Source organism: Pogona vitticeps, chromosome 1 (genome assembly GCF_051106095.1).
Source record: "Pogona vitticeps strain Pit_001003342236 chromosome 1, PviZW2.1, whole genome shotgun sequence".
NCBI lineage: Eukaryota > Metazoa > Chordata > Lepidosauria > Squamata > Agamidae > Pogona > Pogona vitticeps.
In genome coordinates, this window is record NC_135783.1 from 302231474 (window position 1) to 302251640 (window position 20167).

General features: G+C 39.5%; 1 protein-coding gene across 12 annotated transcripts in view; it reads left to right on the forward strand.

Annotated features, from left to right (window-relative positions):
- The window catches only part of EXD1 (exonuclease 3'-5' domain containing 1), a 44335-nt gene extending 24168 nt beyond the window's left edge, over positions 1-20167 (forward strand). For 11 of the 12 annotated variants that reach the window (XM_020793692.3, XM_072986255.2, XM_020793688.3 and 8 more), the window contains exons 7-12: positions 5677-5763; positions 8552-8656; positions 8794-8874; positions 9420-9563; positions 14209-14400; positions 16056-20167. In XM_020793692.3, coding sequence (XP_020649351.3) covers positions 5677-5763; positions 8552-8656; positions 8794-8874; positions 9420-9563; positions 14209-14400; positions 16056-16442 — 996 coding nt within the window. In that variant the 3' untranslated portion in view covers positions 16443-20167. The remainder of the gene's footprint in view (positions 1-5676; positions 5764-8551; positions 8657-8793; positions 8875-9419; positions 9564-14208; positions 14401-16055) is intronic. The other variant, XM_020793696.3, reaches the window with a different exon arrangement.

The following is a 20167-nucleotide window of genomic DNA, read 5'->3' on the forward strand; positions in this document are numbered from 1 at the left end:
CCGTTTTTTGGGATTGCTAATGCAATCGCATACCGATGCCTAGATAGGCAAAAACTCGCTTTGCGATCTTCGCATAGCGTTTTTTTAAATCAGCTGATCGGTGGTTCCAAAATGGCCGCCGGAAGACCCAAAATGGCCACGAGCAGCGTTTTCGCGCCCTGCCCTCGCTTACCGAGGGCATGAAAATGCCTGCGCTATGGAGGAACATCGCATAACATTGAGTTTTGGGCCCATTTGGAAAGCCCAATGGGCTTTTTTGTTCCGTATAGCGATGTTTCCCCATAGCGATGGTTAATCCGGAACGGATTAACCTCGCTATGCGGAACACCACTGTATAAATTATTTATAGTTACAAGAAATAAAAGTTCATCCAGTGTCATTGTTGTTTAGTCGTTAAGTCGTGTCCGACTTCGTGATCCCATGGACCAGAGCACACCAGGCCCTCCTGTCTTCCACTGCCTCCCGGAGTTGTGTCAAAATGTGGGTAGTTTCGATGACACTGTCCAACCATCTCATCCTCTGTTGTCCCCTTCTCCTCTTGCCTTCACACTTTCCCAACATCAGGGTCTTTTCCAGGGAGTCTTCTCTTCTCATGAGATGGCCAAAGTATTGGAGCCTCAGCTTCAGGATCTGTCCTTCCAGTGAGCACTCAGGGTTGATTTCCTTCAAAATGGATAGGTTTGTTCTCCTTGTAGTCCAGGGGACTCTCAAGAGTCTCCTCCAGCACCACAGCCGGTGTCATTAGTTCTCAACTAAAACAACATTCTTTTTTATTCTCTACCACCTTCCCAAACTCTCAACTCCAAACTCCCAAACCTAAACCGCCTCCTCCTCTTCTAATCTCCCTCCTTTTTCTTCTCCCTTCTTAACTCCACCCCCACCAACTCTCATTGGTGCATGCAAATATCAACATGAATATTAATGAGCAGGGTGAACGCTACAGTGTGTCTTTTAAATTTATGATCATCCTTCCATATCTGGTCACTCATGTCCCAGAACTTCCATTGGAAAAGCGACTAGGGTTTGTGCAGCACTGCAATCAAACCAACATTGCATAATCTGCAATTCCATCAGAGTTGGCATGGGTGGGGAAAGCAGTACTTGTAAGGAGAAGATTCTCTATTTAAACCAAGATTTTAAAAAACTAGAGTGCTTGATTTTAAAGGAGGGTACAGCTCTAGTGAGCCTAGTGCATACCTGATACGATAGAGAAAATAATAGGATTTGTATATATCAGGGATGGGTGACCTATGAGTGTCCAGGAGTCATTTCCCGTTGCCCCAACCTTGGTGGTCTGCTTCCTCTGCCCCTAATCCCTTCTAGGGTTTGCCCTCAAGTAACAAATCACCCCAAAGACTCAGGGATAGTTGTCATTTATGTCTTATAATCTGATGAAATGGACTTGTCCACAGAAGCTTACTTTAAAATATTGAACCCTACATTAAAATATAGCAGTTCGTATTTAAGGTACCACAACATTTTGTCTTTTTTAAATTTTTCTTTTTGATTTTTGGCCTGATTTGTCATTTAAATGTAACTCCCCCAAAGGCCTATTTTAAATAGGAAAAGCTAAGTATTATATGACCAAGCAGTCGTAAGATTGAATCCATGCGACGGAGTGAGCTCCTGTCACTTGTCCCAGCACCTGCCAACTTAGCAGTTCAAAAGCATGTAAATGTGAGTAGATAAATAGATACCACCATGGTGGGGAGGTAAACAGCATTCCATGTCTAGTCGCGCTGGCCACTTCACCACGGAAACTGTCTATGGACAAATGCTGGCTCTATGGCTTGGAGATGGGGATGAGCACCACACTCTAGAGTTGGATATGACTGGACTAAATGTCAAGGGGAACCTTTACCTTTACCTTAAGTAGTAGATGAAGTGGTAGGAGTAGAGAAGCACATTCTGGAAATGATGAGTTCTATACACAGTGGACGAGGAACATTAAAATGTGTAGCCTCATCTACAGAATTACTAATAGGTAAAAATACATGCCTCAAAAGTAACTTAATGGGACATCCCTTTACAAAATGCTCTCAGTGCTCCTGAGATGGAAAATGAAATCAGAGACATCTAAAAGAGAAAATGGGATTGCAGTATGTGAATTCAGTTAGCTTCAGATAGGCTGGGTAGTTAAATTTTGGGCAAGACAAAGAGATTTAAATGTCTAGCTATCCCAAATGATTGTGCCTTAGAATCATTGGCTGTTAAACTGATCAGAGAGAATGTGACTCTGGACTTAATTTTCATTGGCGAGACCTTACCCAATATTAACTGTCATTGAGCCACTTGAAAATGGTGACTACAGTGCAAAGTTAGTGGGAAATTTCCAAGGATGTCTAACATAGGGCACTTAAATTGAGAAAAACCTCTTAAAAACTGAAGGAATTGATAAAAAGAAAATAGGAAGGAAAAATCAGCAAGGTCAAATATCTCCAGAAGGTTGGAATTCACCTAGATTGTGTACCATACATCAGGAACAGTAATACCAAATTCAGGTGATCATTTGGATGATATACAAGGGTTGTTAATTAGATAAAATAGCCGGTGAGTGTAGTGGATATAGTTTCGGACAAGAATGTGGGCCATCTTGTTTCAAATCCCCATTCAGTAATGTTATTCACTGGATGGCTGTGGTCCAGTCACATGCTCTTCAGCCTGGCTCATAAACTCATAAACATGTTTGAATTATGCCTCGAAATGGACTAATAAACATGTTTGAATTATGCCTTGAAATGGACTAATAGCCAGTGAAGCTGTTGTAACTTGGAAGTTGCTTACTGCATATAACTAGGCCTAGCAGTACTGTAGTTGCAAATTCAGAAATGCAGATCTCTTACATGCACACATTCTTTCCTATGTGTGCATACATGCAAATTCACACACTCCAGATTACAAGTTAACTGCACCAATGGGGGGCAAGAATCCATGTGGGGTGGGATAGAGAATTTGCCATCCAGAAACCATCCCTCCTTGCTTTTGAGGCAGTGGTAGCTGCTTTGGATTTCCCACTGTACAGACTCCATGCTTCTACCATGTCCCCTGCTCATTTTTCTGGGTTTAGCAATAGGACACTGAAAAACACACACACACACACATGGGAAATGCAAAGAACAATCACATTTTGCAGAACATATTCTGAGGAAGGTGCTTTGGTTAATATGGCAAAAATACAAACCTGCAAGAAAATTCCAATATGGGTAGCACCAATAGAAGCATTTACACTGAAAGTATTGAATCAGGAGGGAGCGTTACTCATGTACAAAGACTTATTAACTAAAGACCAGAATATGAAAGATAAAGAAGATCTAGAGAAACTGGGCCTTGCTACAGATTGGTGGTCAATGATGAAATTAGAATCGAGATACAAAAAGGATAAAATGATGAGCTTCTTTGAGAGGAAAGTCCAGGTGGATGAATTATGGATTTACACCAATGAGAAAATAATTAAAAATGTATACATATTTATTAGAATACAATTTAGAGGTTGAGAGTGTGAAGGAGACATGGTAAAATGGGCACAAAACTTTGGGTACAATATGAATGATGAATGAACAAAAATGTGGAAAGACAGTCATAAAATGATTAAGCCAGTGAATCTTAGAGAAAACATCCTTAAAATGTTTCATAGATGGCAATTTACTCCTGTAAGATTGGCAAAAATGTCAGAAGGGATCAGTAATGTTTGTTGGAAATGTAAAAAAATTCAGGGACTTGTTATATGTGGTGGTCATGCAAAGAAGTTTTTAAAAAAATCAGATACAGGTTTGGGAAATGGCAAAAGAGATTCTTCAACAAAAATTAAGTTTTAAACCTGAAATGTTATTATTGAATATAATGCCAGAAATTATTGATAAGAAAATACAATATAGTCTACTATATAGATTCACAGCAGCTAGGTTACTCTGGGCCCCAAAATGGAAAAATGTAGTAACACCAATATTGGATAAGTTATTAAAGAAGCTATTGGATACTGTAGAACTAGATATGCTTTCAGAGACACTATGGGATCAACCAAGAGACTTTGTAAATCAAAGCTGGAAGTTGATATAATAATTGGGCCCAGAAAAAGACAGGAACTTAGGGGGGAAACCAGTTTATAGTGAACCAGTGCTCACCGGAGTCCTTTGAAGATACTCCGATGACCAGACGATGGTGAAATCTCTGATCCATAGGGGAAGGATAGATGTTTAGTTTGTAATGTTTTTGTTAATTTATTTGTTAAAGTCTTAATGTTTTTAAGTTTGTATAAATAAAAAACAAAAACACAAACACAGAATTGGGTAAAGAAGGAGAGAAGCAAAATTTTTGAAGCAGTCCAATGAATGGATTTCAGAATGACTTCTGGGTTTTAATTGACACATTGTGTATGCACTGACAAAGAGTGGAATGCAGAAAGCCAAGCAACATCTTAATCAGGCAGGTAAGTACGAGAGCAAGTTGGCTCCTTCCGCCTTAGACAGAATGTATAGTTGAACAAGATCCCTCCCCCACCCAAAGGGGAAAGTGGTCTGAAGTGAGGGCAGATTTCTATATATCTATGACATGAAGGAAGGGTGGTTTTGAAGGAGGCACAGTGTGAAGAGAAGCGAGTTGGCAACTGCTTAGGGAAAGGGGATAGAGGGAATGATCTAATACAGCTAATAGGACCTGGGAGGGTCCTGGTTACAGGAAGAGTGCTGGTGCTTTGACCCCCTGCTGGATGACACAAGTACACCATTGATCAGTAGCCTGGTTGCAGCATTCAGATATTCCCTCAGAAACCACATTAGAAAAGGCAGTACAGTACTGCATCTGTGAAGCGCTATGTACATCAGAAGAAACACACCTTGTAATATTTAATTTTGTCAAACATTGTCCTTTCTTAGATGTTAAAACCGTATCAAGTGAGATATGCATGAGAAGGTGATAAAAATTAGAATCCAAATTTATTTAAATAATCAAATTTAATCATTTATTTATTGTATTTAAAAACATAATGTGTTTATAAATTAAGAAATGACACCATAACCGCAGTACTTGGTGTAACATAGTATAAATTGTATCAAATGACCAAGGAGAATACCCTAGTGATGAAACTAGATAATTTGCTTAGTTCGTTTTTAGAAATGGTAAAGGACTAAGATGTGATTTATCTTCCTGCCTTGAGCATTTAGCATGTTTTGTTCTGCACTTGGAAAAGAACAGCAAACAAAGGCTTAATTTTGAGGTCTGATTGCTGAGGTACAAAACATTTAGGTATGAATCTTCACTGTGGGAAGGAAAATGAGTTAATCAGAGAGTAAGTGCATTTTCTTGAATGTCTGGTATAATCCTAGTAAATTCTATGTCTGGGAAATTGGAAGAGGATCATTATGTTGTAGAGTGCTTTATTCCTAAAAGCTCATGTGTTATGGTATCATAAAAATAAATACTAATTATGACCAAGGGATTGAAATCCTGAATTCTGCTGCATCTGAAAAGTTATTTTTTGAATTATAGTTTCCAGAATGCCCAGCCGGCATGGCCATAGCTTGCTGGATTGGGGATTATGGGAGTCATAAATTAAGTTTTCTAAGCTCTGCATTTTATCCATGCTGTGTTTAAATGTTATGCTTGACAGATTTATTTCTTGTTTTCCATGCCCTTTGATACCTAGTAGCTTTGTTTCATTTTTTTTTCTTTTCTCAATAGATGATGCATATCAAAAAGCAAACTGTATGCGGTATAGCAGCAGAAGGAGTCGGTCTATGTCGTCATGGAAAACTTTCTTGGCTGCAAGTAAGAGGATACATGTTGGAAATGCTTACTTAGCCATTTGGAATTTGTTTGACAAAACCTTTGATTCCTGAGAGTTTTAAATCAGTGATTTTCCATACCGATAGAAAATCTAAGGGGAGATGTGCTGTGTCCTTGCTTTTTAGCATAAGTTGGCCTTTCTTTTTTGTATTAATACTCCAATGTTACTGTTAAGTGTAATGTTTCTGGGGATGTCATATAGTCTTTGTTTAGTTTTTACACTGCCATTTCTAGGAAAAAGAAAGTTGATTTAACTTATTGTCTCCTTGTCATTAACAGATAACTAGTGTGATGCAGTAGATAGAGCAGCTGGCTAGGACTCAGGAGACCTGGATTCAAATCCCCACAGCTCTGGAAACTCATGGGGTGTGGGGTTGGAATTTACAGAAACACTCCTTAAATATCTCATTTAGCTTTAAAGCCCTATTACTGTTGCTATAAATTGGTTCCAACTTGACACCACATAAAACACACTACTTAATGTTAGTTTTATCACAGAAAGTAAATCTACCATAAGGTAGCCCAAAAATTGTCAAGGGGAACCTTTACCTTTACCTTTAAGGTAGCTCATTATACATCTACGATAAAACAGCCGCTACAGGATTAACTGAGTACAGGATTCTGAACAGTGAAAGGCCATCTGTCAAAGGAACAACATTAATCAGTGGTGCAGGTTCTATCCCTGCCTCTATCATTTTGTGTTTCTCTAAAATTTTCTGTGGGGTACTAAGGTGGGAATATTCAATTGCATGAGCAAATGTCTGCTCACACTATAGGCCTAGTCACAGTTACATTAGTTAAATCCACATGTGAGAATGGAAACACAGTAACTCCTTGCACAGAGCATTTCCACAAATACAGGAAACTCACAGCTTCAGACTTGTAACTTTTTTATATGAGCAAAATAGCAGCAAGCACCTCTGCTGTTTTCTAAGTATTGTGTGCTCTCAAGTCAATTCTGACTTAACCCTTTCCAAGGTTTTTGAGGTAGAGAATACATAGATTAATCTGTCCTAAAATAGATTTCCTATATAATTTGGCTCTCACCATACTGTATTTAATACGTCTGCCGCAGTATGACTTGCTGGCTCCTACTCTCTGTCTTTGCCGAGCAGCATGGAGGTGTAGTAGCAATTGCTTTTAGTGTAAAAGACCAAGCAATTTGTGAGTGGTAAGATAAGATGAGTCAGAATCTACCCAGATCAGAATATATTGGTTTAAACTACCAAAAAGTTAATTAGGATGACTTAGAATTGCAGTAAAAATATAATATGGAAAAATTGTGGCTTTTAACTTCTAATTATTGTGCAAGATCAGGAACAGGCAACTTCCAGAGATCTGAGGCCAAACACATATCTCCCAGTCTATTTTAATTTTTTAAACCAGAAAATGACCTCAGGCCTATTGTAGGCCCCAGACTCCTCCCTCCAGCTGAGGAGTGAAAATGTAATGAAATTGCCCCACAAACTAGTAAAAGGGGGTGGAAAAAGCTCCCCTTCTTCCTGGCGTGGGGGGCAATTTTATTACATTTATAAAAGAAAATGGAGGAACAATGTGGGGTACAGGGGTCCTGAGAAGCCACACTAGGGCTATGGAAAGCTGTACTTGGCACATTCACTTCTAGCTTTTAAATATATAGTTCACATCTGGCACAGAACCAAAATGCACATATCACTATGTAGTACATACGAGTTAGAAATCAGAAGCTTTTCTCTCTGCTCTCGTCTCCTGGGTAGAGCTGATGTTTACACATTGGTTCCTTTTATGTAATTATATGATAACCAACTTAATTTCTTAGGCATAAATCCAGTTGTTAGTCCAAATTAGAATAGACCAATCCATTGAATCAATGGAAACTTGGTAACTCAGCACTTGAATAAATTCTATTCATTCAGTAAGTCTACTTCAACAGGGGCTAACCATTGAATTGAAGCAGTGTTGTAGAACTGTTGTTTGAAATTAGGTGTAAATAGCTGTAACATAAAAACTTAGGAGGAAAAATTAGAAAAAGACTGTGTGGTCCCCAAAAACAATACAAATGCAAGAGCCACTGATACCTTTATTAAACCACTAAAAAGTCAACTGAACAGCTAGCAGATCACCTCGTCCAATCTTGGGCAAGCAACACAATCTCAAAGTAACCCTAGAAGAAGGGAACTGTAAACCATTGCTGGGTACTCCCTACCTAGGAAGCCATGGAAAGGCTTTCCATAAATTGGAATGAACTTCACAGCTTATTATCATCAAGTCTCAATACAGTGATGCCCCGCTTGACGACGAAATCGCTTGACGATGATTTTTTAGCGATCGCAGAATGATGGTTCCTATGGTTTTTTTTGCTTTACCTCGATTAAAAGCCTGCTTCGCGAACCGTTTGTTTGCAAAATGATGTTTTTTCGGGCTCCGCAAAATGGCTTCCCTTCACAAAATGACTTCCCTCCCTTTGCAAAATGGCTGTTTTCTGGACAGAAGCTTCGGAAGACAGCGATTTTAAATAGCTGATCAGCGGTTCTCTACGGGCAATCTTCACTGGACAATGAGGTATTTCCCCATTGGAACACATTAACCGGTTTTCAATGCATTCCAATGGGGATTTCGCTTAACAGTGATTTTCCTGGAACAGATTATCATAGTCAAGTGGGGCACCACTGTATTAGCAACACATGTAATATACTTAGAATCAAATAGCAAGCACCAATATAAAATTTATAGTGATAATATTATTGCAAAGCTGCTCAGATTTTGTTTCTGTTCTGCATCCTTGCCATAGGTTGCAACAAGAAGCCAAATTTTCTTATTTGACATTTTTCTTTTGGGAGCTCGTGCATTCAAGAATGGACTCCAAATGATACTGGAAGACCGGAATGTTTTGAAAGTATGTATTTGTGTAACATAGGGAACATATGCCCCACCAAAAGAGGGGAGCAGTATAAAGTCTACAAAACCCAGGATTCATTTGTATACAAACCATATTAGCTAAGACCTATACTACTTGTTTCTCACGTTTTTTAGGTTATCCATGACTGTCGGTGGCTTTCTGATTGTCTTTCTCACCAGTATGGAATTCTGCTGTCCAACGTTTTTGATACACAGGTAAGTTATAGGGTGGCTTGTATATACTAAGTTTTAATAAATGAGAAATAGAGCTGTTTCAGAAGGGAACACCTTACCTTCAAGGATACTTGTCCATAATTCTACATACATGTAATAATCCACAATATCATAGTATCTGTCATAAATTCATACCTTCTTAAAGGTATTTCAGTTTTTTAAGCCTCTTAAATGTTTGTTAGTCAAAGTTTTAGAAACTGGTGCAAGAATATACATACACTGGGTGTTTGTTGTGTCTGTTCGGTACTTCATGAAATATGACTATAAGTAGTTTTACTGTTTTTGTACCTCCTCCTCATTTTGCTTCTTTACATTTACTTGCTGAAGAATATTCTTAAACTTACAAAAATACAATTATCGGATTAATAACTTCATACACGTAATTCCAAATTATTCAAGTACCACTAAATTTTGTGTAGCAGTGATTACTGTAGCAATAGAACTGTATGTTCTGTAGTTAATTTTGGTTTTAGCCAGCACATTATGGTAATGACACATCAATTCATGCAATAACAATTCTTCCATAGGTAGCGGATGTATTGCAGTTCTCAAAGGAAACTGGTGGCTTTCTTCCACACTGCATCAGCACTTTACAAGAGTGCTTAATGCGATATTTGAAGATGCCATACAAAAATGTCTCTTTCATGGAACAGAGGCAGAGTGAGATTGAGGTAAGCATGTCAGCTCGGGATATGACCTTTTTGTGGCACCCTTTAGATTTTAAGTGTTCACTTTGTGTATTTATATTAATTTTAATGCCAATAAGGTCTCAAAGTGTCTCAGTGTCATGCAAAATCTTTTTACTGCCTTTTATTCTGAGATTAGCACTAAATTGTAATAGTAATAAGTGTTGCTACCCTCCCTTTCCATAACTTCAGCAAAATTCTTCTACTGCTTTGGCTTGTTTGTTTTAAGGAGGAACCAAAGCCAACTTGTATCCTTGTGACTGTGACTTTGGTGGATATAATAATTCATGTTACTCTGATGGATTGCATAGGGCAACTGAGCGCCACAGGAGAAACAGCTCTGAAAACTCTTGATGTGTTAGAAGTCAAGAAATTAAAAAAAAAACAAATTTAAAAAAACTTTTATTCATGAGAAAGAAAAGAAACAGAAGAAAATAAGTGTAGTGGGAGGAGGACAAAGGTCTGAGAGTAAAACGTTTACAGAAAATAAACAGACCAATTAAAAATGCAATAAAAATTGCAGTCAGCAAGTCAAAGTTAGCAGCTGGATAAGGAAGATAAGAGTTTGTGACAGAGAGACAAGTGAACAAATTACCTGGAGCTGGCATGGTTAAATTTGATTTCTTCTTCATGGCCTTTCTGAATCACACATATGGGTTGTTTCTGTGCCCATATGAAAACTCCATGGAACATTCTAAAACTTAACAAAAAAAGCTGTTAGAATAGCACGTGCGCACGCATGCGTACACACACACACACACACACACACACTCACTCACTCACTCACTCACTCACTCACTCACTCACTCACTCACTCACTCACTCTCTGTCTCTCTCTGTGCATGCCAGCACATTCTGCCTCCATCTCTCATTTCCCTTTAGCTGCTGAAGAAGCATATGGGAACAGTGGCTAGAGCTTTCAGTTTACCTGTAGAGAGACTTATGTGAGCCATTTCCCCCCATTGTCATTGTTTTCTTCTTGTCCATGAATCTCCTAAAAAGTATTCCTTCATTCATTGCTTCAGGTCCTCCACTTAAAGTGCTTGTACTGCTTCAGTGAGGGTCACAAAATACAGCCTTTCTAAAATTGCAGAAAACTTCCAAAGATTGCTATCAGAAACAGAAAATTTTGCTTAAGATACCATCTTCGGGAGAAATCCTTTCAGGAAGTTAATTTGTTACCTCAGGAAGCACTGGTTCCAAACATAGTCTCTAAACCAGTGTTTCCCAACCTGGGTTGCAAAGTAGTTTTGGGGGTGTTGTTGTTGCATATAACAGGTTGTGTTATATGTGTTGTAAGGTAAAAAGGTAAAGGTTCCCCTTGACAATTTTTGTCCAGTCGTGTTCGACTCTAGGGGGCGGTGCTCATCCCCGTTTCCAAGCCATAGAGCCAGCATTTTGTCCGAAGACAATCTTCCGTGGTCACATGGCCAGTGCGACTTAGACACGGAACGCTGTTGCCTTCCCACCGAGGTGGTCCCTATTAATCTACTCGCAGTTGCATGCTTTCAAACCACTAGGTTGGCGGGAGCTGGGACAAGCGACGGGAGCTCACTCCGTCACGTGGATTCGATCTTACGACTGCTTGGTCTTCTGACCCTGCAGCACAGGCTTCTGTGGTTTAGCCCACAGCACCACCATGTCCCGGACATCATGTGTTGTAGCCCTTCTTAAATACTGTAATTTCTTCCCTGACCTTTCGAAGCAAGATATTAAAATTAGTGTGCATGTGTATATATGAAAAACAGATTAATTGGGGGAGAAAGAAGCCTCTACTTTCTGAGAAGGGGTGACTTTACCTCATTAAAAAAACATTTTTATGTAAACATTGCAAGGGGGGGTCACAGTTTACTTGGCTATTATAAAAGGAGGTCATAACTCAAAAAAGGTTTGGGAAACAGTGCTCTAAATACTGCTCATGGAACCATCACACTCTCATCCCACCACAACTACACAAGCTGATAAACCTTTGTCAAAGGATGAGGGGACACAACTAACTCTCCTTGGTTCTGAGGACCTACCATCGTTTTTGAAGTGCCCATCGCTCCTGTAAAGGGATAGTAGCCTCCTCTTCAAATACTTCATTAGTATCCACTCCAAAGAAAGGAAGCAGACTACTGACTGTTAACCAGGTTAATAGCAAAAAATCAAAACAAATGTCCAAAGCTTCTTAAGACACTGATAAAATCAATAATGAGACAGACCCCTCAGGAGTCACGGATAAGCACTATCCGGCTTTTGAAAACAGTTCAGGATGACCTTGATGGCAGGACCGAATACACACTATGCCTCTCTGTACATCATAGTTCATCTCTGGGACTGGTGCCTGGAATGCCACATCTTCCTGACAGCTACACATGTGGCAGGGGAGGACAACCAATTAGCAGACAATCTAGGTAGGCAGATGACCCAAGATCATGAATGGGAACTAGCCCAAGATTTTTTAATATGATTTGTGATTGTTGTGGTCAACCAAACATAGCCATTTTCGCTACAAGCAGCAACAGGAAATGCCACAGATACTGCTGTCAAACAGCCTGAGGTCATGAGTAATTGTGGGTTGCATTTATGATAGGATGGATGAAAGACCTTCCCTACATCTTTGCTCCAATTCCCATACTGCACAAAATAGTTGTAAAACTCTGACAAGATAAAGCAAATGTAATGCTCATAGCTATGGTGGCTATGTCAATACCTGTATCAGATTCCCTACCATCTCTACATATAATAATCCACTTTCTACAACACCTTAAGCAGAGGAAACTGTCTATTTGTCTATAAAAGTCTGTTTGTCAGCAATAGTGTCTAAACAATTTCCACTGTCTCTCAATATTTCAGAAGACCAAATGTAAAGAAGTTCCTCAGAGGTCTGTGGAATGTCTTCCCTAATATCAAAGATCAAACTCCACCATAACAAGATCTAACTAACAAAATCTTCCTTTGAGCCAATGGCAATGATGGATCAGAGACTACTTACATATAAAACTAATTCTCCTGGTCTTCACACTTGTACATTGAGTCAAATGAGTCATGTGCCCTGAGGCATGATCCTCCTTTCTTGTTTTCTACAGAAAAAGGTTGTTGCTTTCTCTGACCTCCTTTTCCTGCTGAAGGTGATCTTCCCTTTCCAACTTATTCAACTGATTATGCTGCTAATGTTTTTTCCATCCCCAATTTTGGATTTGGTGAGAATACATACATTGGACATCACACAGGCCCTTGCATTTTATAATTCAAGGACTAAGCACATATAGAAGAAAACTAATAGAGTGTTTATCAATTACCAGAAATCACAAATGAGAACTCCTCAACAACTTTCTAAGTGGTTTGTTAACATGATCGTTTTATGCTAGCAACTTATAAAAAAAGCTGTCCCACATCTCTTAGAGGATTATTCAACCAGGGCTGTCACTGCTTCAACAGCTTTTGTCAAAGGTGTCCAGCTCAGCAACGTCTGTCAGGCTGCAACATAGTCCCAGCCCTCAATGTTCATTAAGCATTATAGACTGAACTTCATGGCTAAGCTTAATGCTACATTTGGCAAAACAGTAATCTCTTTTGTGTTGGCACGACATCCCACCAGGTATACGATTCACAGAGACCATGAAGGAGGACGACAGGTTACTTAACTGTAACTGTGGTTCTTAGAGTGGTCATCCATGAGTTCACATAACACACCCATCTTCCTGTCAGTCTACCATGCCGCTAAGTTGCCTTTTATGTAGTGGCAGACTGGGGAATTGAGAGATGGAGGCAGGACATGTGGGCGTGCATGGCAGGGTGCTCTTCTAACAGCTCTGTATGTTAAGCTCTAGAATGTTCCGAGGAGTTCCTGCAGAGGTGTAGAAACAACACACATATGTGAATTTGGGGATGACAACTCAAAGAACTGGCAAATAATCTGTCCATATTTCCATTGGCTATACAATGTACAGGTAAATACAAAAAAGCCCAGGGTTTTTTTTTAATGGGCATGCATTGCTTTTTGTTTAGCTGCAGGTGCCATTGTTTTCTTATAGCAATTCTGCTCACATTGTGCGCTCTCCCCCCCCCCCCGGTTTTTGGTTTTGTGTGATCACCTATATGGGTCCAAAGGGGCAGTGCAAGGTGTGTCCTAGGGTAATGCTGATTGTGGAGCATCTTATAAAAAACCAATTTTGATAAGTGACATACTGGTGAATTGATATAACTCTTTGTGAAACTGCAGTGCTTATCTGACAATAGCACTGAGCTGGAAAAGTATAACAATTAAAAACTTGTTTGAATGAGAAGCAAAAGGTACCAGAGAGGGATGTTGATCCCTGTATAAAAGGCAGAGAGTTGGTTGGTCAATCTGTGATCCCTGTCAGAATTGTAATGATTTGAGGTGCAGCATGCAATCATGCCCCCAAAATTGTCTGGGATAATTACCCATCCCATTTGAACAACAGCAGCAATTTAACTGCCATAGGAAACTTTAGGTTGACCTGAATAAACCTGGGACAGCAGCCCTGTCTAATTGTAACCTCAGTTTCTCAGGCATGAAGCTGTATCTACAGTTACATTTTAAATTCTAATTTTTAAAGAGAACTAATATTCCATTCTTATTTAAGTAACACTGTATTTTGTCATTTTAAATTGGGATGTGCAGAAAAATCCTGAGATATGGTTTGTAAGGCCTCTTCCACCGGCATTGCTGAATGTGTTAGCTCTTGAAACGGCTTACCTCCTTCCTCTCCGCTTGCTGCTGCTTGATGAAATTATGTCTGATTTAACAGCTTTGGTGGATGGCTATTTAAATGCATTCCGGGAGGGATCTGGTGACCCTCTTGGAAGCATAGAGGTAAGTACAATCTCAATAGATAATAATAATAATAATAATAATAATAATAATAATAATAATAATAATAATAATAATAATAATAATAATAATAATAATAATAATAATAATAGTCGTCATCGTCATCGTCATTGTCATCATCATTATCGTCATCATCTAAAACCGTATCTGTCTTAAATACAAAAGGTAGAAACACACTGAGAGATTTAAAGTCTCTACTGTACTTTCTACTAAAAAGTGCTAGGTTCAAAGTAAGGGTATACCACAGATGGTTCTCCATAAGAGTTTTCACGCATTTGGATGATGTATGTTTTACACGAGGTAAATGGGCTCTTTGGCCTGTGACATAATCCCATCTCTGGAAGTCCCAGCAATGCAGGGTTGTTACCTTGTCCATGGTGCTCACTTTCCTAATGGGAAACATGGGTGGAACAGTGGGAAATTCATCAAAGTGTGCTGATTATATAGCGCCTCATAGTGTTTAAAGCACTCTCTGGATAGTTTACAAGTTAATTATGCAGGCTACATATCCCCCCCCCCCCCCCCAGCAAGTTGGATACTCATTTTACCAACTTCGGAAGAAGGCTGAGTCAGCCTTGAGCCAGCTACTGGAGATTGAACAGCAGGTCATGAGCACTGTTTTGGCTGCAGTACAGCAGTTGAACCACTGCACCATGAGGCTCTTTTCAGTGTTCTGAGATAAGACTGGGATTGTGCCTAGTCTGATTCTATTCGCCACCCCTCAATGGGGATATTCCTATTTTTCCAATAATTAGAAATAATAGGAACGTTCTTTATATGAGGAGAAACGTGTCAACTCAATCTCCCTGTACACAATAATGGAAAATGGCACAGAACAGTTTTCTGCTTTATAGCCAAAATGGATTCTTGCTGGATTCTCATTGAATATATTGTGCAATGCAAGGCTAAGCAAAATATAACCCTGAGGCCACATGGGCATAGCCATTTATATACCCTCCAAGACAAATTTGTAAAGTATTTAAGAAGGCTGTTTTAGTCTGGGGACATTTTTTTCAAAACCAGAAGTGACTTAAATGTTTTTCCTCTAAGGGACATTTTAAGCCATAAGATAAGGGGAATATTGGACTGCACAGATTAGGGTGTGGTCCTGTGAGTTTTAGCAGATGTGTATGATCACTAGATCTCTAGAAGTTCTCTAATGTTTGTGGGCATTCAGAAAATGTGCAGTAAGGATAACTTTAAAAACAACAATTAGTGTGAAAACAACAAAAAAGTCTTGTGGTATCTCAACTTCTTGGCTCCACAGACTCCAAACTCTCTGAGCTATCCAGCCAGGCTGTGTAAACTTTGCAATTATTCCATGCAGTACTTTTGTTTACCTTTTCTTCCATGTGCTGGCTGGATAACTTGGTGCATTCTATATTTACTGAAATACTTTTCCAAAGGATGTTATTCAACAGCAGTAGACATCCTCAAGAGCACAGTGTCCTTCATGTTTAATTCCCTCTATAGAAATAATAAATACACTTAAAATAAATGGTATTGATGATAGGAAGACAGGAGGGCCTGCCATGCGCTGCTGGTCCATGGGGTCACGAAGAGTCGGACACGACTTAACGACTAAACAGCAAAATTGATGATAGATAAGCATTAGAGCTCTGTGTATTCTTAATCAGATCTCTTGCATGAAACTACCACAAGAACTGAGGCAACTGGCAGATATTCACAAGGCTCGAAGAGAGAATGCAGTGCAGAAGTTCCAGCTGAACGAGGAAGGTCTTCTCATCAGAAAAGATATGGAGCATTTGAAAAGCAAGTGGGTGCAGGAGGAAAGAAACAAAACTGGTGGACGTGACTTAATTCTTTCCAGTTATACCACATCCCCTAAAGTATACAATGTCAGTTGTGTTCATAACCGGAATCTCGCTGGTCAGAACAACTCTGTAAAAGAGCAGAAAGTATGTAAATATGGAAGCACATCAGGGGATGCGGATGGTGATGGTAGAACAGAATCTGAAGTAAAAACAATGACTGTTTCTTGCAAATCAATATCAAGAGCATGAAATTCATGGGGGGGGGAACAGACTCTAACACTCAAACAACTAATGTTGCTCTGACTTTGAAAGAAGAAATTGGGCAATTATTGGGAGAAAACAAACAACTAAAAATTCTTGTTTCTGTTCATCCACCTCCAAAAATTAATAGTTCTTATTTCTCATTTCAAACTGCAAGATTGCCTTTGGCTTCTGTATGTCCACCGATGCGCTCTTATCAGAATTCTTTTCTTCAAACAACTGAAGACTGTTGCCCAGAGGTTACCAGAAAGTACAATCTGTTTTCTTTATCTTCTAAATTTAATTGCTGGCTGCCAGCCCCAAACACTGGAGTCAAACAGTAAAAACTATTTTAATTAACTTTTCTGTGTTGCCAACCATATGGAAGGCTTCCATTATGGAACAAAACCTGGAAGTGATGGGACTTAACATATTGTTGGCAATACTGTACAGTATGTGTACCAATTGAGATTCAGATCCACTACTTCTAGATTATTCTAGAGCACTTTTGATCTTTGCTAAGCCAAGAGTATTCCCAATTCTCCAGTGAATTCAGACATATTCTGGTATTTACTGCATGACTGGGGGAATTACAACCCTTACTTATGGGGTGTGCCGTGTAAAGGTCATTATTTTTTATATAACCTTGAAGCTAACCTTCTTGGAAAATGCATAACTTTTTAGAAGAGGTATCAACCTAGCATTGAGTACCAAAATATCTTGTATAGGTGTATTTTAGTTAGCCAAAGTGAAAAGCCTCTTCTACAGGTATACAAATTTGTGTTTGGGGACTATAAGTTTTTTAAAAGTATCTGTATACTTCTAGCCTCTTCAGTAGTTTTCATCTTCTGTCTTGAGAAACAAACCAAAAACCAGAAACGTATATGTACTGGTATCAGAGAAGAGTATTTAGACATGGGATAATTTTGAATACACACAAGGTCACAAATGCAAATTGAAAAATAAGTCTCTTTTTTCAACTCTTCTTTGTATAATAAAGTACTGTATCACAATTGAATCCTGCTCTTTCTGCATATAGCGGAGATGAAGATCACCTCATTTCCTTTGTGAGGTATGTTATGCCAGGCGTTTGTAACCCAGCCTCAATTCAATCAATAAGCTCCACAACCCATAATTATATGCATGGGACAATGTGAAATGAAGTTGCAGTGACTGTGGTGACTGCACAACACAAACTCTGGTGTGGTTTTAAACTGGCACCAGTGTACATGTTTAGAAACTACGTCAGAGTTTCTGTCGCCAATCAGCCATTGTTGGGAGGCTTCCTAGCAGCTGACAGCACTGGACCCCCAGGCCTTGACATGCAGCAGAAACTGAGCCACAGGAGCTACCCCTTGGGCAAGAACAGCGGTGTTGCCTGGCGAGTGCTAGGAGGCTTCTCAGCCATGTTGAGCTTGGTTGGCTGGTGTCAAGATATTGGCCACCACAGAGAGGATCGACTGAACCACACAACCTTATCCTTGTGTGGGTACTCGCCCCAAAGGGTTCAGTGTGCTAGTGATTGGCTCGAAGCTTCTTGTGAGACCCTTCTCCCAACTCCCTTGAGCCAACGTGCTCCTTTGGTGTTCCAGGGAGAGAAAAAAATTAAGGTTGTTGCTTATGACTGCAAACCCAACCTTGCAGCGTAGGAAATACTCTAAACCCACAAAGTACTAAAAGCTTCCAAGTGCAAGGGACTTTCCTTATAACATGGTTGTAACATTTTATCATTTTTATTGAACATATTGCAAAAAGACATACATATTAAAAAGTAGGTTTAGAGCTTCTAAAAGAATCAAAATGATGTAAAGCAGTTCCATAATTAGGCAGTTAGGTCAGGCCCCAGAAAAACCACAAAGCTAACTATGCAGAGCTTTACTCACTAAGCATATTTCCAGTGCACACACAGAGTTCATCAGAGTGATGGGCATTACAGGTTACATTGTGAAAGATGAAGCTAAGCATAAACTTACACTTGAACCTTGAACCACTCTTCTACCTCTTTATATCCCATCACCCCTTAGTGGAGCACAATTCAGATTCTGTTCTCTCCTGAACATTCTAGTAGCCAAAAAGTAATTGCAAAAATTATTAATCAGATAGACCAGGTGCGATTAATTTTGGTACCATGAGACATTAAGAAGAGATATTCTTCTCAACGTTTTTTCAGCCTTCAAGATTGTAGATAAGACAATACTCAGGCACAGCCAGTATCTTTTAATTAAGAGATGCTTCCTTGTCCAACTAATTTCAGTTATGAAGTACCACTCTTCACAAACTCTGGGGATAAATTACTGGTAACTCTCCTTGCTGATTCCATGGCAGTTGGTGAAGTTTTTGCAGGAGGTGGGGGTACTCCAGTGGCTCAGTTTTCACTACATGTCAAGTGGATGTGCTGTTGCCTTGATTCTGGCACTGTCAGTAGCTGCAGGCCAGCAGCTCATTCATGTCCTCCTTTTTATGTACCCAACTGCATTAAAGCAGGACGCGTAAAACAATGGATGTGCACCTGTTTTTTGATAACCTGCAATAAGTCATGTATGTAGTTCCCGCCATGTTGATTTGAGCATAAATCTTAAAAGTCAAGGTGCAGAATTCTGGAGGTAGTAACTTTAAATGTATGTATCTATGGTATCTCATTATTCCAGCAAATTCTGTCTGTTTTTCATTTAATTAGGTTAAGCTACTCACATTATTAATATTTTCTTTGGCTACCCCTCAGTTTCAAACCACAACTACAGTGACAGATGTATTAGATAAACAACATTCTTGAGGAGGGCAGCCAAAAGTGAAATATTAACTCCAACTCCAGGAGGCCTGGCTGGGGTGGGAAATCTTTGGTTTTTGCTAGCATTTTAATTCTGCCTGGGAATGGATTGACAGCCAGTGGAGCTGCTGTAGTGGAGGTTATGTGGTCCCTGCAACCAGTCCTAGTTAGCAATCTGGCTGCCATATTTTGCACCCACTGAAGTTTCTTGACACTTTCCACAGGCAGCCCCATGTTACAGTAATCTGGCCAGGATGTAATTAAGACATATGTTACCATGGCCAGATCAGATCTTTCAAGGAACAGGTGCAGCTAGTTTTAATTTAGCAAATGCACCTCTGCTTAAGAGAGAGTATGGCTTAACAAAAAGCTGACAACATATACCAAGATCCAGGTCTATAGAGCCTTTGTCCTGAGTACACTCCTGTCCCGCAGTGAGCCCTGGACCCCTTGTGCACGGCAGGAGAGGAAGTTGAACATGTTCCATATCCATTGTCTCCGACGCATTTTTGGTATCATCTGGCAGGACAACGTTCCAAATAGTGTAGTCCTGGAATAAGCTGGAATTGTTAGCATGTATACATTACTGAAATAGCGATGTCTATGTTGGTTTGGGCATGTCGTGAGAATGGCTTACGGTCAGATTCCAAAATACATCCTGTGACATGCCCAAGTCACTTCTGTCAATCACAGCGGAACCTCTTGTGCATAAGCCAATGAGAGAACAGGAGGGGCGGAGGCAGAGGTTTATCAGTTAGCTGGAGAGTTAGAAGGAGTGAGGTTTGCATAGAGATAGAATTGTTACTAATAAATATATACTGATTAAATTGAAAATAAGTAAACAAGGGATCTAGTGTGGAACATAAAATATTTCAATGAGTGTGATCTAATGAAAATGAATAAAGACCATCTGTGATTCTGAGTAACCCTTTCATACCCTTTAATAAAACAAGTTCTGTGGTTGGCA